Below are 23,245 nucleotides of genomic sequence, written 5' to 3'. Positions count from 1 at the left end.
CACTGATCAGAGCTAGGTGTAAAAGTATAAACTTATTTATTAAAGGTACACTCATAAATTACACTAGCACATTAGAAAAGATAAGAAAGTCAAACACAGTTACTATTACTCATATGTACATCCCTAATCGTTTGTTGGTCAATTCTAAGTTAACACCACTTATTTCCAACCAGAGGTGAGCGCTTAACGTTAGATGGTACTCCAACAAGTATTACCAAAAGGGAGGGAAAAGGTAGAAATAAAGAGAGCAGTTAGGTAAAACACTTTTCACATAAGGTTGGCAAAGACAGTCAATAGTGGAACAAGGGGGGTTAGTTCGGGGCCCGCGTTAGAGGGAGCCAGGCGAAAATGTGCCCAAGATCACACAATGTCACAAGTCTTTGCAGGTGAGTAGAAAACGGTTTTACTATGGTTCTGAAAAGTTTAGTTAGGGTGTCCCAGACCTACCCAGGTTCGAGAGCCGAGGGCTAAATCTACCCCGTACAATCGGTGGCAAGGGAGGCCGGGCGGATCACAGTACCTTTAAAAGTGGAAAGATTCCTCCAGCGGTGGTAGTCGTTCCTGGTAGTGGATGCAAGTCGCGGCGTCGTCCCGAGGAAGAGGTGATCTCGACGGGGAGGAAGGCTGCAGGTCGTTGCACTACCAGGGATGAGGCCAGCCGTGGAGTTCTCCGGTCACAAAGGATTTTTACCCCTCTTTCGCGGTTGAGGTAAAAAGTGGTATCCCGGTTGCCGGGGTGCTTGGCACAGGCAAGGCGGCCACGAGATGCTTCGGGACGGTGAAAAGAAGGCAGCAACTGGTTGTCCCCACCAGTTAAGGGAAGAAGACTCTCCGGCGGGAGATCTCCTCTGTCGTCGGGAAAAGTGGTGAGACGATTCTGCAGGGCTTCACCGGTGGTGTCGTCTTGGCAGGTCGGCTCGGCTTTTCCCTCTTCGGCTTCTTAGGTCCTGTGGCGACTTCTAAAGAACCAGTCCCAAAAACCCTGCTTTTATGCAGCAAACCCCCATTCATACAGCCTAGCTGTCACTCAAACATGCTAAGTGGTGAGCGGGGTGGCTCACCACTTGGGCCAATCACACTAGAGTGCGACCTGAGTTGGCAAGGCAACTCGGTCCAGGGTGCCTAAACCCCCTCCCACACCCCCTGTGGTACCCAGACAGAATGGCACCACTTTGGAGGGCTTCTATGCAGAAGCCTGCCAAAAGTGGAACAAAGGCTCGACTCGGGTTCAGGGTTACTGAAGTGAACCTAGACGCCATTTTGGCGGCGAGTTCCGGCAAAAAATCCCAACCGGTGAATTTATATTAAATAAATAAACCGGCGGTATCTTTAACATTGCACCAAAAAGTGTTGCATCAAAAACCAATGGGAAATCCCATTGGGAAATATTCCGGTGGAATATTTCCGTGGTATCCACTGCCACCAGCCAGAACTCGGCGAGGGGGGACGGGACAGTACCCCCTCGACAACAGACCCAGGGGCAATCTAATTGCCCCTACCAGTACTTCCACAGTAAGATGGTTTGTACTGGTTAAGTTCCTAAGTTAAGACTAGTAAAGTCAATGGTAACTTTACAGACCCAGGGAGACAGTAGTCAGTCCCAGGGTGTGGAGTCTATGTTTGGGGGTCTCTAAGACACCCCTGTGCTACTGCACTGAGGGTGCTGTGTAACACACATTCAAAAACCAATGATGGCCTATGGGGAAAATTACCCCCCCAGCCCATAAGCACATAGCAAGTCACAGAGAACACTCTCAAGTCATGTCCAAGATTGAGGATAAAAGAGTCTCACTCTTGGCAGGAGAAAAAAAAAATAAACCCCACAAAATCCAGCAAAGCTGCTGGGGGACTCACTAGGTTAGGAAATTCAGCCTAAACAGAGAATTCTTCCTAACAGAAGCGCTGATTCTGTTCCTCTCATTGGTCTGAAGCCAACTTCTGACTGGTTGAGTATTCGGTTTGTTTCAACGTATTTAAGTAGTACGAGAAACCTGACAGTGTCTCACTTGCTAGTCCCCAGGAATCTGTCATCCAGGTGGCCAGGGCCAGTGCGGCAGGATCACCTGGATGAGGGGTCCTCAGGGATTGGAAGTGGGACACCGTTGGGTGAGACGCGGTATCCCCCTTTCTTATAGCACCTTTTCCCATCCCACCTCGTAGAATACTCAGAAGTTCTAACCCCTCCCCTTTCCAACAGAAAAATCTTCCTACACAGAGACAGACCACGGACCAATACTGGGTCCGTTTAACTGACATGTCCCAACACAAGGGTCAGGCAGAGTCAGCCAATTAACAATAACTATGCACACCTGACGGCCCTTTCCCTTCCCCACAGGGATATAACGTGGAGCACAAAAGCATATTGCCAGCAAGGCCGAACGCACGAGGAAGCAACTATTCTGGACCGGCAGTTTAAGCAGAGGAGAAAGGCGGAGAGACCTGGAGGGACGACTAAGAGGGAATTGCCCTTGCCCTTTGCAACACAGATCCGCAAAGCCTCTGAAAGGGAAAACATAAGACCGGGAAGTCCAGCTGGCGTGTGGTGTGACAGGTGTCAACCGGCACACAGGTCCCTCCCGTGCTGACAGTCCAAGCCGGGAGAGACGCTTGCCGCTGTGGTGCTGTTCTGGACTCCCGAGACAAGAAACTCCAACAGTTCAGCACAGCCAGTGAGTCGGAGAAGATAGATAGTAAAAACCGAACTGTGCTGGGTCCAAGGTTGTAGGCGGCAACCTTGTTGAACAATGAACTTGTGTAATTGAACTTTAAAGCAACCCTAGTAAAAGCTTCAGAAGCAGAGAGGTCAGGCGTCGCGGGGCACTCATTCGAAGGAATTTAACTGAAGCCCTTTTGTGTTTTGTTGTTTTGATGGAAACTACAAAAACCAAGAGGCCTTAGGAGAGGCTGGTGTAAAGTGTCAAAGTGGTGCTACAAGGGTTGAGCAAAACTCCTCGTACGTCTTTGACACAAAGAAGGAAAACTGTGTGGAGCCTGGTTGGAGGCTTTAAGGAAAGCTTGGCTGGTAAAAACTTTAAGAAAAGCCTAACTGGGGGCTGAGACCCGAACTTAGCTAAAGGGAAGAACCTAAGGGGTCTTATGATCTGTACCAAAAGAAACCTAGGTGAAGGAAATCCCACGCTTTTTCTGATGGAATGATTGAATCATGAACTGTGAATGGCTATGTGAACCCGACGGAGGGATGCCAAGGGAAAAGCCAAGACAAGTAAATCCTGCATTGTGATAAAACTGACTGAACAGTGAAAGTAGCAAATGTGAACCCGATGGAGAGATGCCTGCAACTTCGAGTATACAGTGATATACCCGTGAACATTGTGGCGACAAGTGTGAACCCAGCTGAGAGATGCCCGCAATGAATAGGTATTGAAAAAGACAGTGAAACTGTCGAGTGCTATGTTTTGAGTGAAAGGCCATAGTGAACCTGATTAAGGGAGGCTAATGTTGCAAGAAGGATCGGAGCCCGGCTGAGGTGGAGCCAAAGGGCGAAGAGCAATCACCCAGCGTGAAAGATTAACAAAGGAACTTTTGTTTTGTTTTATTGTTTATGGTTCAGCAGGCCTTTTAAGGCAAGAGACTTTGCAGGAAAGATGTTTGGGGAAGGGAGACCCTCAGCTATAACATTCTGACTTATCATTTGTGAATACTTCTTCCTTGTCTTATGAACATTATCCCACACTCTTTGTGAAATTAGCTGTAAGGATTGGCAATATTATTTTTTAGTATAGGCCCTTTTATTTGTCAAGAAACCTCTAGGACTGCCTTATTATTATTTGATGGTCGTAGCTTGCTTCAATCTTAGATTTAGGTTTAGATTAGCCGGTTTCCCAACCCATTTATACAGTTTAATAAACACCCTTGAACTGTGATCACTTGTGTCTGTCTTTACTGTTGCCACCATGAGGCCCTTACACTAGGATCTTGTAGTCATGGTTCTCCAGGATCTTCGCTGGGTAGGGCAGGTCGGATATCGGTCTGTAGTTGCTTGGATCTTCTGTGCTTTCCGATTCCTTTTGTATCAGTGGTTTGATGCATGCTGATTTGAAGGCGGATGGTGAGATTCCTTTTTAGAGTGATAAGTTCATTACATTCTGGAAGTGTGTCGTTGTGGTTCTGTGGTTGTGGATTTCTTTGAAGATGTCAAGGGGGCAGGGATCCCTTGAGGATCCTGCAAAGTTGGTGTCCTTGATCAGTCTGGCGAAGGTTTCTTCTGCGATTGGTTCAACGCTGATGATTTTTGTTGTAGTCTGCGTTTCGCCCTTTGTCTGTGTTAGGGCAGTCTTTCTAAAGTCCTGCCAGACTTCAGAAAAGCCATATGTGAGGCAGTACATAAGCTCCACTCTTAGCAAGCTGTACCACCTGTGGATGGGGGTAGCATGGTCAGAGCAGCCAGGCTTATCTTAGGAGGGAGAGAGGACTGTAGCTTGGTACAAATAAATTGTAGCATACATATGGTCCAAAGAAACACTGAAACACTAAGTGTTGTAAAAATAAAAGTTTTTTTTTTTAAATACAAGTAAACCAATATTATTCTTGTGTAAGCAAGCACTATAACATCATATGAACACAATCATAAAAACCAAATCAATACCTATGGTATGCACACCAAGGTATAAACTTATATAAAGGAGCAAGAAGCAAGTCAAGGGTAGTCACACCTAAGGTTATACATTCAGGATAGTAATATACTATTCTTGGGGAATAAGACTAGGTTAGACATACTTTTATAATACAATCAGTATTTTAAGGGTAGTTGACGCGGTCAGTCATGAAATCACATAATAAGCCAACCCAGTGACAAGTATACTCCTTGCAAGATTACTTTTTAGAACTCAGTTCAGAGCTAGTAAAACAACTCATACTTTCTGGAGGGGCATCAAGCTACTCAATGATAAGTATGAACACTTAATAACCATTTTAGAATGCACTAAGCAAATCAGGGAAAGCAAAACCCTATTATACAATGTACTTTCAGGTAAGTAATTGACCTATTGGTACATAACTATCCTCTACCTAATAGCTATTTATAATCAATATACTTTTAAGAAGTGTATAATACAGATTCTAAGGTAAGAACTTGAGTACGAGATAAGAACTTGAGTATGCCACCTGAGTACGGGATTCCCGGGGACTAGGTTGTTATACACCCTCTGGTTTTTCACTGGCCAAAGAACAAGCAAAAGTCTTGTGTCATATCAGGGCACTAGCCACTTTAGTAGGCATACACGATAAATGAATGTGCACACTAAAAATAATGCAAAAATGGTAAAAATCTATCTGCTGCCAAATAAAAGTAATCAAAAATCCCAAGTGTAAAAAGATAGGGTGATACAAAAGTATCTCCATTGCAATGCATTGTAAGATGCTGTGTGCAATGTTAAAAAGTCACAGAATGCAAAAAGGGAAACGTATGTTTACCAGTACATATAGTCTGAACGACTGATCAGTTTCATCCTAACAAATGAAGTCCGAACAAGTCCAATAATAGAGCAAAAACAAAGTGTCCATCGAAACTATGGAGGGAAAGTTTCAAAAAGAGAGATACTTCCTAACACCCTGTACGCCTGATTTTCTCAGTGACCAATGCAGAAGCTTCTGAAATTTCTGGGCCTTTTGTCTTCATGCCTTTGTTCTGTTGGAGGAGGTCCAGGGGTCTCGGTGCAGAGACCATTTCAGGCTTTGGGTTTTACGGTTCCAGACTCGGTTGGATAAGTTATGGTTATGGAACAGCTGGACACACCTACTTCGGGACCAACACTCTGGCAATGACTTCAGAGGACCCTGAGGACACAATGCAGATGTCAGGCAGCGATGGCCACTCGAGAAAAACAGCAGATTATGTCCCTGGCGATGGAAGAAAAGAAACTGGTCCTGCAAGGCCCCTCTTCGTAGTGGAGAACTGCAACCTCAGGGTAATGCTTCTTATTCCATCAGTTCGGGACAACGACCGGTGCAGCGAAGTAGCCCAGAACGACATCTGGCTACAACACAAGATGGTTGCGGCACTGTTCCGAGCACTCATAGCGGCTGGATCTTCTTAAGAACGGCAGAGAGGGCTTTGTGGGGGGCAAGTGATGAAATGGTTGCTGGCGATCTTGCAACAACAAGTTCAGGGTCTTCAGCTGGCTTTTATCCTTTGTAGGGGCCTCGGCTCCAACGATGAGCTGCAGAATGGCTACAGAAGTCCCCCTCTTATACAGAATCTGGGCTGGAGTTGCCTTCAGCCCTCCAATGGAAAGAATTAGCACCATTCAAATTTGTCAGGGGCTGTCCAATCAGGACAGCCTCTGCATCTGCATCTGCATTACAACAGACAAGCCGGAGAAAAACGTGTACTGGCCCAGACAGACCCAGCCCCCAACATCCAGCCACACAAGCACAACTTTGTCTGTGAAAGCTGGAGCTTACCCCGGGAAAGGGTTTACCACATATGGAAAATCCAGCTACTTCTTCTTCCTGGCCTGATCAAGCTACGAGATGGCCAAACGATGGGCAAAAACTTTGTGGCAGTGCCATTTTAGGGTATTAGACACCCTTGATATGATATATGATATGATGATATGATATGGCATTTATAACGCGCCTATACACAAGTGTTCATTGGTGCAACGATGCAAGGGAGGTGGGAAGGAGGAGAAGTGCGGGTGCAGGGGGGAGAGGACAGTGCAGTACATTATATAAGACAATAAATAAACAATAAGTAAAGGTACGGCCAGCAGGTGGCAAGTGCAAGGCTAAGTGCAGACAACAGGTGTCAAATGCTGGTAGTGGGACCGTAGGGGTACAGAAAACAGTCACCAAGTGCAGGGTTGCCAGGAAGGCAGTGCAGGAGTGCAAATGGCGGGGGAGGGGACCTGGGCCCGAGATCAGTGGGCTGCCAGGTAACCAGTGCAGTTTCAGTGTCAGCCAGGAAATCAGCAAGGGAGAGGAGGAAAAAAAGCAAACACAAAGATAAAGGTTTTGAGGTGCTTCCGGAACCGAAGATAATTCTCCTCAAGTTTCAGGGAGGCTGTTCCAGAGGGAGGCCCCAGATCAAAAAAGAGATCTGCCACCAAATCGTTGCTTGGAGAAGCGACTGAACCTGAGGGAGTTGGAGGAAGATGAGCGACGAGCTCGTGAAGGAAGGTATTTAGGAAGAGAGAGTTGAAGGTAATGAGGCCCCAGACCCCAGAAGGCCTTGTGGACGATGCAGAGGGTTTTGAACTAAATCCTTGCAGCCACTGGGAGCCAGTGCAGAGATTTCAGTCCTGGAGAGATGCGATCCCTGGTCTTGAGGTCAAGGACAAATCTTGCAGTCCTGTTCTGGATAAGTTGCAGAGGGCGGAGATTAGAAGCAGGCAGATTTAGAAAGAGGCTGTTGCAATAGTCCAGCATGGAGAGAACCAGAGCTCTGGAGACATTGAGCTTCTGGGGGAAGGAGAGGAAGGAACAAGTTACTTACCTGTAACTGTTGTTCTCCAGCATGGGTCTGGCATGGATTCACATGCTCATGAATATTCCCCGTCGTCAGGCTGGGAATCCTCGGTAAAGAAAAAACCAGTATCAGTTTCGTTTCTGATCTGTCTTTCGTAGTAATAACCAATCACTGGTCTCTGCGTCATACTGACCACAGCCAATGACTGCCCTCTACCTAAGCACCGCCTCTGGCAGCCATCTTCAGATTTGGAAGCACGTGAAGTGGCAGTATGACCAAGTGAAGAGCCGCAGAGGGGTAGGCGGGAGGGTTCGCATGTGAATCCATGCCAGACCCATGCTGGAGAACAACAGTTACAGGTAAGTAAATTGTTCCTTCTCCAGCATGGGGTCTGGCATGGATTCACATGCTCATGAATAAAGAATACATAGCAGTACACACATGCACAACCACGGGAGGTGGCAAAGGCTCAACATTAAGCATCACATCAACTCAACATTAAGCATCTTACCTCCTCACCAGGCTCACCTCAGGCGAACAGGTTGCGCAGCACTGCTTGGCCGACCCTGGACTCCTCCCTGGAATCCCGGTCGACGCAGTAGAATTTCGTGAAGGTGTGCGTCGACCTCCACGTAGCAGCCCTGCATATGTCCAGCAGGGGCACACCAGATAGGAACGCCGTGGTAGCTGCGATCGCTCTGGTGGAATGGGCTCTCGGACGGCCAGGCAGCGGTCGGTTTGCCAACCGGTGACAGCACATGATACAGCCGGAGAGCCATCTGGAGATGGAAGCCTTCGAGAGAGCCTTCCCCTGATTGACAGGTCCAAAGTTCACAAAGAGTTGTGACGTCTTCCGAAAACCCTTCGTGCGGTCCACGTAGAACTTCAGCGCTCTAGCTACATCCAGCGAGTGCAAAGTCCTCTCAGCCGGCGACGAAGGCGACGGGAAGAACACAGGTAACACCAAGGGTTCGTTGAGATGGAAGTCCGACGGTACCTTGGGCATGAAGGAGGGGTGCGTCCTGAGCACTACCCTCGTGTCGTGGAAAGTCAAGTACGGGGCCTTGCAGGAAAGGGCCTGGATCTCTCCCACTCGTCGTGCGGAGGTGATGGCCACAAGAAAAGCTGTTTTCCACGATAGAAACTTCAACGGGGCCGAGTGCAGAGGCTCGAACGGAGGTCCCATGAGCTTGGTCAGCACCACGTTGAGCTCCCACGCCGGGGCCGGAGCCTTCACCGGCGGGAACGATCTGAACAGTCCCTTCATGAACTCTTTCACCAGACGATGAGACCACAAGGACGTCCGCCCCGTGGTTCTGGTGTATCGGGAGATCGCAGCAAGATGAATCTTGATGGACGCGTGTGCCAGACCAGCTTTGGCCAGCGTCAGCAGGTACGGCAGTACTTGGGGAGCCGTAATCCGTAGAGGGTTAATCTTCTGTGCGTGGCACCAGACAGAGAACCTCTTCCATTTGTGTCCGTAGCATTTAAGAGTCGAGGACGCCCTGGCCTTTGCAAGAACCTCTCTGCAATCGGCCGGTATGTCGTATCCTCCAAACTCTAGCGCTGCAGGAGCCAGGCCTGCAAGTTCAGCGACTTCGGGTCGTGGTGGAGGATGGCGCCTCCTTCCCTGGAGAGTAGATCCGCGTCTGCCGGCAGCTTGATCGGCGGGGACGCTGACAAGTCCAGAAGGTCCGGGAACCATATCTGCCTCGGCCACGCAGGTGCGACGAGGATCATCCTGCACCGTGACCTCTTGAGTTGGTTGACGAGCCGGATTAGCAGAGGCAAGGGAGGGAACGCGTAGAGGAACAGGCCCTCCCAGGGGAACGAGAAAGCATCGCCCATGCTCCTCGTCTGGGGAAACCTGCTGGCGAACCTCCGGCACTTGGTGTTCGTCGCCGTCGCGAACAGGTCGATCTGGGGTGTGCCCCACCGTCGGAAGAGGCGATCCACCAGGTCCTGCCGTAGTTCCCACTCGTGGCACGAGCGCAGCTCCCTGCTGAGTGAGTCGGCGATGGTGTTTTTTATCCCTGCCAGATGAAACGGCACCAGAAGAATCCCTTGGGCGACGGCCCAATGCCACAGGTCCTGCGCCTCCTTGGACCGCGCTGGGGACCTGGTTCCGCCCTGTTTCCTGATGTAAAACATGGTGGTGGTGTTGTCGGTGAAGATCCTCACCACCTTGCCCTTGAGGGACGGAAGGAAGGACCTGAGGGCCCAAAACACTGCACGGAGCTCCAGGACGTTGATATGCAGGGACTTCTCCGTCGGGAGCCAGAGTCCCCTTGCGTGCAGATTTTCGGTGTGCGCTCCCCACCCTTCCAGGGAGGCATCCGTGGTCACAGTCTCCTGGTGGGCTGGGGTCTGGAAGTCCATGCCCGCCGTCAGATGCGCGCGGGTGCCCCACCACCGTATCGCTCGTCGGAAACTCTCGTCGAGCTTGATCCTTTCCTCGAAGCTGCCCGTCGTCTGGATCCAGCGCGCATCCAGGAATTCTTGCAACGGGCGCATCCGGAGCCTGCACATGGGAATGAGGTAGATGCAGGAAGACATCATCCCGAGGAGGGACTTGATGGACCTCACTTTGGCCGCGTCGGCCACCAACATCCGTTGCACCTTGCCCAAGATGGTCCTGGTCCTCTCCTCCAACGGGGAGGCCAGAAGGGACACTGTGTCGAGCCTCGCTCCCAGAAACAGTGCGACTTGCGCGGGCACCAGGTGGGATTTGGCGTAGTTCACGGAGAATCCCAGGTCCGTGAGGAGTTGGACGGCCCTTGCCGTGTGGACCACGGCGAGCTCCCTTGTCTTGGCGCGGATGAGCCAGTCGTCCAGGTAGGGGTAGACGTGAATCCCCTCGCGGCGCAGCTGCGCCGCCACCGGTGCGAGGCACTTGGTGAATACCCTGGGTGCCGACCGTAGTCCGAAGGGAAGGGCTTTGAACTGGTAATGACGCCCTTGGACCACGAATCTGAGGAATTTTCGGTGCCCCTTTAGGATGGGAATGTGGAAGTAGGCATCCTCCAAATCCAACGACGATAGGAAGTCTCCTTCCTCCAGCTGACCCAGGACGTGCTGGAGGGTGACCATCCGGAACTTCTGCGCCTTGATGAACTTGTTCAGACGTCGCAGGTCTAGGATGGGGCGCCATCCTCCCGTCTTCTTCTTCACGAGGAAGTATCGCGAGTAGACTCCGGAGCCCCGAAGCCTCTTTGGGACGAGTTCGATGGCGCCCTTTCTGAGCATCGCCTTTACCTCCAGGAGAAGTTGAGGGACGTGAAGTTCTTTCCTGGCCACGGGGGGGACGCGCGGGCACCTTCTTTGAAACTCGAGCGCGTGGCCCCGGGCCAGGGCGTCCAGCACCCAACGGTCGGTGGAGATGGACTCCCACACGCTGACGAAGCCCGCCAGCCGGCCTCCCACCGGGGTGCTTCGGTGGGGGCACGACCCCACGGCCGGTTCAATCCTGCTTGGACGCGGCCTTGCCGCCTTGACCTCCTTGGCGACGACGGCGGGGTCCGCTAGACTTGCCTCGTCCTCTGTAGGCCTCTTGCGACGACGAGCGGGCCGCTTGACGGTAGGAAGCGAAACCGCCGCCGGAACCTTTGGAGGCGCCCTTGCCTCCGCCGCTCCGAAAGGGCGTTCGTCGTTGCTGCAGGACTCCAAGGGCCCGGGCCGTCTCAGTATCCGCCTTGATGGCCTGAAGGGAATCGTCCACAGTCTTCCCAAACAGGTTGTTCCCGTCGAAGGGCATGTCCAGGACTCTGGTCTGGACGTCCTGCCGAAAGTCCGTAGCTTTGAGCCATCCACGACGTCGAAGGCAAACGCCGTTGCCCAGCTGGCGGAACCCAGTGTCGGCGATGTCCGTCGCCACGGTGATGGCGTGGTCCGAAGCCACCTCACCTTCCTGCAGGATCTCAAGGGCCTCCGCCCTCTTGTCGTCCGGCAGAAAATCCAGCAGGGGAGCTATCTTGTACCAGAGCTCCCTGTCGTAGCGGGCCACGATAGCCAAGGCGTTGGCCGCTTTAATCGTCGTCGCTGCCGACGAGATGACTCTACGTCCCATAGCATCCAGTTTCTTTCCCTCGCCGTCCGGCGGGGAAGTCGATGTGGAGGCCGCACCCCCCCCCGCTTTCTTCCTGGCTACCGCGGAGACGACGGAGTCCGGGGTAGGCTGCGCCCGGAGGCATAGGGGGGCCGTGTCCGGGACCCGGTACTTTTTCTCGTACCGGTCTCTTCTAGCTGGCGTCGTGGAAGGGTTCTTGAGGAGGGAAAGGCCCTCATCCCAAATGTCGTCCAACAGAGGCACTGCGAGGACCGTCTTCCTCTTGGCCTCGCGCCGCTGATAAAGGAAGCCTTCCTTTTTCTTCTCCTCAGGGCAGAGTTGGAAAAGCTCGGAAGCCCTGGAGATCATGGAGTGGAAAGATCCGATCTCGTCGGGCGGAGAAGCCCTGGTGGGAGGCGACGACGGAAAATCCTCGTCGTATGCCTCGTCGTCCGTACCCGTCGCTGCCGTGTCAGTCCCCGTATCATCCCCTCGGGTGGACGGGGAGGAGGGCTGAACGGGGCGCGACGGTTGAAAAGGAGGTGGTGGATGGATCCTTCTTTTCTTGGTAGGGGGAACACCAGAAGGTCCCGGTTCTGGATCCCCCGACGGGAGAGGTTCCTCCGTCGGTAACGGTAGCCTCGTCCTTATCTCGGAGCATAAGGACTGTATGGCCAACAAAATGGCCGCCGAGTTGTCTTGCGGCGCTGGCAGAGGGGAAACCGACGGGCGAGCAGGGGCCCCGTCGGTATCCTCGACGATGTCGTCGTCGTCGTCACCTGCGTTGGGGTCCATTCCGACGGGCTGGCCTTCTTCCACGCCTAGGCCGTGGCTTAAGACCTCGATCAGCTCCTCTTCTGAGGTTGAGGCCGAATCTACGACGACGCCCTGCCCCCCCTTCTTCTTCCCCACGGAGGGTTTCACGGGGGTCCTATCGATGGGCACAAATGAAGACTCCCTCCGAGGAGGCAGGGAGATTCTGGGCCCTGAGGTCGCCACCACTGGTGCAGCCACCACAGGCTGAGCCAGGGCCGCCGCGACCGTTTCGATAGAGGGCTTGGTCGGATGGATCAAGGCCTTCACCACCTTAGGTGCGCTCACCGCCTTATCCTTGAGGGAGGGGGCACTGCCACGCTCCTCCTCTGCCTTAGAGCTCGACCGGGGCCTCTCCAGGAGCTTCGCCGGGTGCTCGGCCTTCCTCTTACCCGACCCAGAGCGTTGGCTCGTGGTTGATGGTGCCGGGGAGGGTGCGCCCTGCCTGGCGCCCGTAGAGCCCGACCGTTCGGCGCTCCCGGTGCCAGCGGACTCGCGGTGCTTGGCCTTATGTTGGGCCCCCGTCGCCGGGGCGCCCTCAAAGGTCTTAGAAGACCGCTCGGATTTCTTCTTCTTCTCGCCAGACGGGCTCTTACCCTCCAGCCAGTTGGCGAGACGTTGATGGCGGTCCTTCATGGTCCGTTCCGACATGTTGCCGCAAAACGCACAGTCCTTCTCCACGTGCGTCTTGTCCTCATGAAGGCAGTAAAGGCAGAAAGAGTGTTCGTCCTCCTTGAAGACGTTCTGCAGCTGGCATCCAGGGCAGACCCTGAACAGCTTTCCGGGCGTCGAGCTTCCCTTCTCCTGGGCCATCTCCGAGACCGGGCCTGAGAAGCTTCTGGAGTCCTCCGAAGTGTAGCTCGACGAATCTTCACCCTTGAGGGGCACAGATGAATCCGACACGGGTCCCCGTTGATCGGATGTAGGATCGGTGGAGCTTGAGGCTCTTTTGACCGAAAGAATCGAAGTTTTTTGTGAAAAAGCGCGAAAAATAGCACTAACGCTCGAGAGCAATAGCACGAGGATCCCAACACATGAACGTGCGGTAAAAATCTGAAGATGGCTGCCAGAGGCGGTGCTTAGGTAGAGGGCAGTCATTGGCTGTGGTCAGTATGACGCAGAGACCAGTGATTGGTTATTACTACGAAAGACAGATCAGAAACGAAACTGATACTGGTTTTTTCTTTACCGAGGATTCCCAGCCTGACGACGGGGAATATTCATGAGCATGTGAATCCATGCCAGACCCCATGCTGGAGAAAGGTAGAATACCTCTGAGGAGGTGCAGCTGGTAGTGTGACTTCTTAGAGATGTAAGGAGAGAAGGAGAGTAGCCATTTGTGATAAATGCAAAACTGAATGAGTAAAAAGTACAAAACATGGTAGAAAAATATCTACTTCCACCAGCCCATCCTAGGCCCCTAGTAAATATAACCAAAAAGCTACTACAGAAAAAGATATAAGGATACAAGGTATCCTAAACACACTAAAGTTTAGGGTGATGTGTGCAACGGTAACAATAAAGGAAATCCACAGAGACATAGGGGGTCATTACGAGGTTGGAGGTAAGGGATTACCGGCACCGGTAAGGGTGCCGATGCCGGTAATCCCTTACCTCCGTATTCCGAGTTCCCTTTGCGGGTCCTTCCTTACCTCCTGCTTTTAGCAGGAGTTAAGTACGGGACCCGCAAAGGTACCTCGGAGGTAATTACGGTACCGTAATTTACAGTGCCGTAATTACCTCCTTCCCCATTCCCATTGAGCCCTATGGGGCAGAAATGGGAATGGGAAGGGCAAAAGGTGAATGGGGAATTACCGGTCCCTCCAACCCTGGAATAGACCGGTAATTACTCCATTCACCATGCCGGATTTGGGACGGTTTCGGAGGCAACCATGGAGCTAATTACTCCATGGTTAGCTCCAAACCCGGAATGAGGCCCATAGTCTCTAAGTACTGATTGCCTTATGGACTCAGTTTCCCCATAAGCAGGAGCTAAAAGACGAGGGAAGTAAAGCAGAAAGATCTACTTACCTTCAAAAAGTCAGATCAGGAGTTCAAACAAAGCGGAGGAAAGCAGGAAAAGGAAAATCTTTCCCAACACCAACCTACTCCCTAAAACCAATGTATGGTGACAAAATCACCCTAGTGCATATATATGGGGGATTAGAGGCACCCCTCCAATTAGGGGTGACCCAACACCATATAAGTTCTATAAGGTAAGAATTGACGTAATGGCAGGGAGGGCTTCAGGAGAAGTCCCGTTGGCCACCAAAAAGAGATCAAGGAATCAAAAAAAGACAAGACGACACAGGAAAAGGCTGAGAGGCCGCAAAAAGCCGCAAGAGAATCCTCAAAATAGAAAAATTGGCTTAGCACCTAGTAAGCCCTCAGCTTGATATTCCCATTAAGCTCCAATATCGACATTCAAAATAAGTGTGACATTTCCCGGAAGCTCTCAGCTTAAAGAATTATAGTGTACTATTTTGACAGATCCCAAATCCACACCAAATATCACAGAGAGCAAGCTGTCATTTAAGAACCTTGCTTGTGCAGCTCCAACTAAAAAGACAACGCATTTCCATAGCCTTTATAGAACAGAAGGAAAAACAGTCCAAGGAGGTCACTCTGAGATAAGACTTTCCAACTCCAGAGACAATACTTTCACTGTTGGCACAGCAAAATTGAAACAAAACATGATAATTGCACCATCTAATGAACCAACAATGTGTTTGAGTTTATGCAGGCACATCCTGAGAGCACTTACCAGCTGCCAGCTGCTGTAAGGATTCGGCTCGTGAGGACAGTCTCCCACTCTTTTCCTTCTCGGATACACTTTAACCGGCTCAGCTTGGATCCTCCGACAGATGTTACCTCGTTCTCGACTTCTATGTACATTGAGGGGTCAGAGCTTATCTATAAATAAGAAAGGCGAAGAAAGCTTCCTTTAGTGCTGGGAGAGACCTTACTGTTTGGCCAAACAATGCTTGACCTTTTGTACAAAGGTCAATCTCTCTTCAAGAAGCACTGAGTGGAGAGAGGTTAAGCGTGTGTGGTGAAAGTAACCATTCTATGGTAATGCTCCAGTGGCCCTCTGAGTAATTGAGTTTGTAAGTGTAGGGGGGATGGGAATTGCCAGGATGATTTCTCTCAGCCCTGTGTTCAGGGTGTGAGGGACACAGGCCCACAGTGAGGCAACATGTTTGCCTCTGAGCTTTCCATTGCGCAACACGTGGTAGCAGGGGCAACTTTAATGAGGGACAAGGCGGTTCAAGAGACAGCAGAACACACATGACACACTGTTTTTAAATGTGCACAAAAGCGGGTTATGAAACATTACTCTATCTTCAGAGAACACAAGTGTAATGGTGTAGAAACAAAAATGACTTACCTCTAGGTAATGTTCTTTCTGATTGACGTTCCTCCCACAGAATCCTCCTCTTTGATATCTACCTCCCAGTGCAGCTGCACTTTGGAAACTTTATCACCACCAGGGGGCGCAGCATGGTTCTGCCCGACACCTTTATGCATCCCGCGACGGACATGACGTCAGGGCAAGTGTATATAGAGGCCCCATGACCTCAGTGGCACACTTTTTTTCTAACACTCGAATGCAGGGGGACGGCAGAATCAGGGTGTACAAGTTATCCGCCCGGAGGGGCAGGAAGGGAGATCAATAAGGAATTCACAGGAGGAAGGAACATTATCGAGAGCCAAGTTATTTGTTCTTCTAATGGACTCTTTCCTCTCACAGATTCCTCATCTTTGATAGACTCAGTGCTAAGTTAGAATCAGGAGATGGACAAGATGGCCTTTTGGGTACAGTAGTCCTTCACTTCAACACCAAAAACATGAGCGGCCGCTATATTTCCTTTAGAAAGGAAAGGAGTCTAAAAGAGTGCTCATGGGGATGTACTAAAAAGAATCAACGCCTGTCGTACAGACACCTATTCTAGCCCGATTCCTGCCCCTGCCACTGTAAACTAAAAATAACCAATATATACCAAAAAAGGTACAATAAGGGCATATTGCCCAAACACAGAATGGTGGCTGTCTTCTGACCCCAATGATTCTTTATCAGAAAGAGGTTTCTTCCCCCGTTACACAGTTTCAATAAAGGCACCAAATGTTCCTTCCTTATTTGGGTAACTTATCAGTTTTTTTTTGGTTAAAACATCTTTCTCAGGTCAGTCCTTGTTAGGCAGAAACCTGTGCAGTTCCCTTTGGGACCACTGCAAAACGTTTAAGACTGGTGTTGGCAGTAAACCCAATTGGTAGCAGTCTGTTTTACCTGGTAGCTGTGGCTGAGCAGTCAGACTTCTCTCAAGAAGAGTTAGGCAGTATATAGAGTATACAGATTAGGTACAAAAATACAGTAGCACAAGCAAACACTGACCAGAGCTTGGGTATAAAAGTATATCATTATTTATTTAAAAACACACTTGTAAAAATACACTGGCACTAATATGTCAAGCAAGTTCAAACACAGTCACTAGAAATATATACACTTCCCTGATTAAATATTCGACCATTCTTAGGAAAAGAATACCACTTATTATCACCCCAGGATAGAGAGTCAAGGATTTACGGGACACCTTGAACAGTCTGTTGCAAGGGAGACCAGGCGGGACACAGTACCTGAAATGGTGAGAAAGCTCCAGCGGGGGCAGTTGTTCCTGGCAGCGGGTGCAAGTCGGTGCTTCGTCCAGGGGAAGAGAAGATCTCGACGTGGAGGAAAGCTGGAGGCCGTTGCACTGCCAGGGAAGAAACCAGCCGCAGAGCTTCCCGGTTAAAAGGTACTATCATTTTATTCACAGTAGTGGTGAGGCGTGGCTATCCGGCCGCTAGGGTTCTTGGCACGGGCGATTTGACCACAAGACGATCCAGGAAGGCGAAAAGAGGGCAAACTGGTTAACCCCACCAATTCAAAGGAAGAAGACTCTCCAGAATGAAGATCTTCTCTGTCGTCGGGAAGTGGTGAGTCGGTTCAGCAGGGCTCCACCGGTGGTGTCATCGTTGCAGGTCGGCTCAGCTTCTCACTCTTCGGATTCTTTAGGTCCTGTGGCGACTTCTGAAGTTCCAGTCACCAAAGCCCTGCTTTTATGCAGAAAACCCCATTCATCAGTCCTAGCTGTCACTCAAACATGCTAAGTGGTGAGCCGGGCGGCTCACCACTGGGCCAATCACACAAGAGTGTGACTTGAGTTGCCGAGGCAACTCAGGCCAGGGTGCCTATTCACCCCTCCCACACATCCTGTAGACCCAGACAGTTTGGCACCACTTTTGGAGGCTTCTGTGTAGAAGGCCGCCAAAAGTGGAAGAAAGGGCTCGACTTGGGTTGGAGTTACAGAGGCGAACACAAACGCCATTTTAAAACAGAGTCCTGGCGAAAAGACCCAACTGGGGAATAAATATGAAATAAATAACCCGGCGGTATCTTTAACATTGCACCAAAAAAGTGGTGCGTTTAAAATGAATGGGAAATCCCATAGAAAATATTCTGGTGGAATATTTCGCGTGGTAACCACTGCCACCAGCCAGAAACTCGACGAGGGGGGACTGCACAGTGCCCTCTCGAAAAACAGACCCTGGGGCAATCTAATTACCCCTACCAGTACTTCCACAATATGATGGTTTGTACTGGTTCTGTTCACAATTTAAGACTAGTAAAGTCAATGGTGACTTTACATGCCCTAGGAGACAGTAGTCAGTCTCAGGGTATGGAGTCTATGTTTGCGGGTCACTATGACACCCCTGTGTTACTGCACTGAGAGTGCTGTGTAACACACTTACCACAAACACATGAAGCCCTATGGAGTAAAAGACCCCATAACCCATAAAACACATTACAAAGTAAAAGGACATTCTCAAATCATGCCTAAGAGTGGGAGAAAAAGAGTCTCACTATTAGCAGGAGAAAAAAATAAAACCCAAAAATCCTGCAAAGCTGCTGGGGCACTCACTAGGTTTGGGAAATTAGCCTCACAGAGAATTCTCCCTAACAGTCCTGTCAGCTGATGTGGTTTCTCTTCCCTGTTTCTCTCACCAGGTTACAAGTTGGTTGGAGGGTTTTGGTGTTGGTTCTTTGTTGAGCCCTTCGGTGGCCAGTCAGGCACCTTCCCCTGCTCCAGACTCTCTCGGCCCGGGTGGTTCGACTATCTCCTAGCAGGGCTGCCATATGTTCTGCAGGCTTCCCTGCATCTCGGTCTGCCATGCTGAGCGTGTGCTTCCGTCTCCTCGCCGCAACTCACAGGAGGTGGTCTTTCCTCATGAGCAGGATTCACTCTTTGTCAGCACCAATGCTGACTGGGTCTCTCTCTCTTTCATACAACAAAGGGTTGGGCTTATCTTCCATTCTCTGTTCCGAGTTGCGGACGGTGCCTTAAGAGGGTCAGTAACCATATCAGCCATTGGTATAGGAAGTGCTAAGTCATTATACAAGTTTACTCTGATAAAACCAATAAAACTATTAGTTTCATGAGCCAAGGGAGGATAATATCTATATTTAGGGATTGTTTGTCCTCTGAGAGGGGGGGTGGTTCTCCTCCCATGGGATCCTGCTTGCCCTGTTCCTAGGGAGTGTTAAGCTTTGGTGAGCCCACCTCCCTTGTCCCAATGTGGGTGGCTGCCCTTGGGGAGAGGGAATGAATTCCCTGCATTTGTCACAACTCCTAAAGCAGCACATCTAACTGGCGGAGAGCGGATACCACCTAAACAAGAAAGCTCTGAAGGACCGCCCTGTCAGCGAATTCAAGCATGCATAGCAAACATGTGTAGAGAATCCCATGTTGTTTCCAAGAAAATGTCTAAAACAGGGACTCATTGTTGCACAGCAGAGGTGTCGGCCAGTCCTTTGGTGGAATGAGTCCAGAGACCCTCAGGTACTTCCTTACAGCCGGATCATAGCATTTAGAGATGCAGAGAATGATCCAGGGCCATGCCAGCACAGGCACCAGCATAACCAACGAAAAGCTGGTCATCTTTCCTGGCCTCTCTCATCCGAGAGATGTAGTAGCTGAGTGAGTGCCCATACTGGGCCCAGCCGATGGAAACTCTCTGCCTTGGAAGGATGAGGCGGAGGACCAAAAGACAGAAAGATGAATTTTCCTCATGCTCAATGTCACCTTCTCCTCGGAAGAAACAAGTAGGGAGGTTTAACAGACAACGCCTGGAGCTCACTCAACCATCTAGCGGAAGTGATGGCGACTAGAAACATCAACTTAAGGGTGAGCAACCTTAACGAACAACAATGAACGGGTTCAAACATTGCTTATTAGTAATGCTAACACTAAACTTGAATTCCACGCCGGGAAAACAAACTAGCATGGGGGAAACCAATTAGAAAGACCCCTCAGGAATTGCATGACCGGATCGTGACAAAGGAGCATTGCCCTGGGGGCCACTTAAAGCCGAAATGGCTGCAACATTCCCACTTCACTGTACCGATCTGCAGGTCATCTGGGCCACAGACAGAAGACTGAGATCCTTCCTATTGGGACTCCCGCTCCCTCTTTCTTCCCCTCACTTTGGCCATCCTCTATGCGCCCTCCCACTCTCTTTCCTTCCTTCCTCACATTCAGGACCTTGCCAAAAAGCCTGCTTTCAGCTTTACTTCCTCAAAGGAATTCTCCACTTCCTCACTTTCCCCCAGAAGCTCAATGTCTCTAGAGCTCTGGTTCTCTCTATGCTAGACTACTATTGCAACAGCCGAAAATTTCAACTTTTTTTTTTTGAAACCCCTTTACACCACATATATATGCGGGGGTAGACCCTCACAGCCCCCCCCCCCCCCCCCATTATGGTGAAAGGGGAGGGGGTCCCAAAAAATAAAAATAAATAAATAAATAATCATCATTTTCGGTCGTCGTAATTGTGAGGGCGACATTTTGGTACGATTCCGACTACTGCAATTGCCTTTTCCTTAATTTACCCTCTTCTTCTCTACAAACCCTCCAGCTAATCCAGAATAGGGCAGCAAGACGTATAATTGGCCTCAAGCCCAGAGACTGCATCTTTCCAGCCATACAAACTCTCCACTAGCTCCTGGTTACTGCAAGGATCAAATTAAAATCCCTCTGCATCATCCATAAGGCTATCTAGGGCCGGGGACCACGCCATCTACAACTTGCTCTAACTAAATACTCTCCCTCCAGACCTCTACGTTCCTCCGGCACAAATCTATGTGTGTCAATCGCTTCAGTAAAGAGAGAGCTGGTGGCCAATCTCTTTAATCAGCAAGGCTACCTCCTATGGAACAGTCTTTCCCCTACCTCCTCTTCTTCATTCGGATCTCAGATTACGGAAGCTCCTCAAGACTTTCGTTATCACCTCCTCATTCCCTTCCTCCCTCCCTCCTCTGATAATCCCACAGTTGCTGAGATTGGTGACCAGGGCCCTCATGTGTCTTTTTGGGCCTTGGCCTCTCACACCCAATCGCCTTCAGCCTCCGCCCGCTCACAGCACATGCCTTGGCTCTGACTGGCCTTTGCCACTGCAGGCCTGCACTCACTTTATTGGCAGTTGACTACTCCCTAGCACATCCTCCACTTGGCACTTACAGCTGTTCTTAACCCGCACACTTCCCTCCAGGCACAACTAGTACTTACATCCCCACTTGCCTCTTCCCCTCTCTGCACTTGCACATTCTGAATGTGCACAAGGCCTAGTAGGTCCGCCTCCATCCTTTTTTATTTTTTATTTATTTATTTGCATTTATAAAGCGCACAGAGCTGCCCTGTGGCATCGTGGCGCTGTTACAGAAGGCTCGAGCTTAACATAGGTAGGATGTAACATTTGGTAGCAGTAATACAATGACAGGTGGTAAGAGACAGAGAGGATCCGAAAGGTTATGTGTTGCTACGGTTACAGTGCAAGCATAACTATGCATGTTGGTTTAAACATTAGCGGAATAGAAAGGTTTTCAGGTTTTTGCGGTGGGTGGTGTATGATTTTTCATTCCTTAGTGAGGTTGACAGGGCATTCCAGTTTTTGGGTGCGAGGTGTTGGAGGCTAGACCCTCCAGCTCTAGTTCTTTTGAACGTGGGAACATAGATCTGGTTGAGACGGTGTGCTCTGGTAGGTCTGTTTGAGGTGTTGAGGGTGATTCTTTCAGAGAGATAGGGTGGGGCATCTGAAGTAAGGCACCTATGTGTGATGGCCATGGCTTTAGAGAGTATGCGTTCCTTTACCGGTAGCCAATGGGCATCTTTCCTTGCTTGAGAGATGTGTTCCCTTTTGGAAATGGTCAGCGCTGGCCGGAGCGCGTTATTTTACGTGATTTTGAGTTTTTTTATGTTGTTGACAGAGGTGCCTAGGAAAAGGGCATTACAGTAGTCCAATTTGGTACCTTTTGTGGCTCTGGCGATGGATAGGCAATTTTTGGTGGAGAGGAAAGGCTTGACTGCGTTGAGGAGGCGGCTATGGCGTTGACCTGGCGGGACATGGATAGTGAGGCATCTAGGTGAACACCTAGGGTTTTGACAGTCTTGGAGACTGTGCTGATGGAGTTATCGATGTTAAAGGATTTATATTGTGGGGGGAGTTTGTTGAGAGTTTTGCTGGCCCTACTATGAGGATCTCGGTTTTATCCCCATTTAAGCAGAGGCCATTGGAAGCCATCCAGGTTTGGATGGCTGTGTAGATTTTGGTTAGGGCTGTCACATCTTCTTCATAGGTCCCTGTTAGTGGGAGTAGTACCTGCGTGTCGTCCGCGTAGTTGGTATACGTTATATTGCGACAGTCAAGGTCATTGAAGAGTTGAAGGGTAAATATGTTGCAGAGTGTAGGGGCGGTGCAGGAGCCCTGAGAGACGCCGCAGTGGATGATAGTAGGGGTTGCTGAGGCAGTGTCTGAAAAGACCTTCATGAGTCTACCATTTAGAAACTTCATTGTTTTAACAGATTTTCATTCCCATGTTCCCTCCCTGTTGCCCTGTAGGCACTTTGAAACACATTTACATGCTGTATAAGCACAGGGGATGTGGTGCAAGTAAAAGTGTCCAGATCCCGCTTGCGGCACCCAGCAGAAAACGTATGCCACATGCAGGCATATATCAATTTCGTTGCGGGTCTTAGCAGAGAGTACGTCGAGAACACCCTTTGACAAATCCCACTTCTTATACCTCAGTCTTTCAGCAGCCAGACTTCAAGGCTGCAGAGGTTAGGGTGCAGAACCCACCCTGTCGAGTGGGAAAGGAGGTCTGTCCTCTGCGGTAGACGCCAGGGAGGGTAGATGGCTAATTCCAGCAAGGTCTGGTGCAATGTTCTGCGGGCCCAGTCCAGAGCAAGCAAGATCATCAGGGTGCGGAACAGGCATAGCCTCCTGAGAACCAGTGGTATGACAGGAATGATTAGAGCAGGTTTAAGTCCACTCCTACTGTCAAGATATCCACCAGAGCTCCCCGATGAAGGAATTCCCTGGAGCAGAACCGCTTACACTTCCTGTACACACTGGGAGGGAAGAGATTCACTGGAGGTGTACCCCAATGGGAGAACATCTCCAGACCCTCTTAGCAGTGCTCCCATTCGTGGGAGGTAAAAGACTGTCTTGCTTGATGCATCTGCCAGCACGTTCTCCTGGCTGGCCAGATGGGCCGCAGTCAGTGACGTAGTGTTCTCCAGATCCCAGAGGCCAGAACCACAACCACATTGCTGCTCTGCACAGAGTAAAGGAACACACAGCAAGCTGCTTGCTGAGAGAAGACATGGCTACAGTGTTGTCCGTCAGGACCAAACACCATTTTGCGCTATACAGAGGGGAGGAAAGTAACTAAGGCCAGCCAATTCGTCAACTCCATCAAACTGATGTGTTCCCAGAACTTTGATGGGAACCACATGATGCTCACCATAAGGTCTTCAAGATGCATCCATGACCAGTCACTTGTGGCAAGGTTGACAAAACAACAACCCTTTCAGGAGGTTGTCCTTCAAGGACCACCATTTCAGGTCTCCAGATACTCTTCT

At 50.3% G+C, this 23,245-nt stretch overlaps 1 protein-coding gene across 1 annotated transcript in view; it reads right to left on the bottom strand.

Moving 5' to 3' along the window:
• The window catches only part of HIRA (histone cell cycle regulator), a 1,376,152-nt gene that overhangs the window by 376,003 nt on the left and 976,904 nt on the right, over positions 1 to 23,245 (bottom strand). Inside the window, exon 18 of the mRNA XM_069620059.1 lies at positions 15,052 to 15,200. Within this exon, the coding sequence (XP_069476160.1) occupies positions 15,052 to 15,200 (149 nt within the window). The remainder of the gene's footprint in view (positions 1 to 15,051; positions 15,201 to 23,245) is intronic.

Source organism: Ambystoma mexicanum, chromosome 10 (genome assembly GCF_040938575.1).
Source record: "Ambystoma mexicanum isolate Mex_15411 chromosome 10, UKY_AmexF1_1, whole genome shotgun sequence".
Lineage (NCBI taxonomy): Eukaryota > Metazoa > Chordata > Amphibia > Caudata > Ambystomatidae > Ambystoma > Ambystoma mexicanum.
Note: the sequence above shows the minus strand (reverse complement) of the source record. Positions and strands in the feature narration are given on the sequence as shown.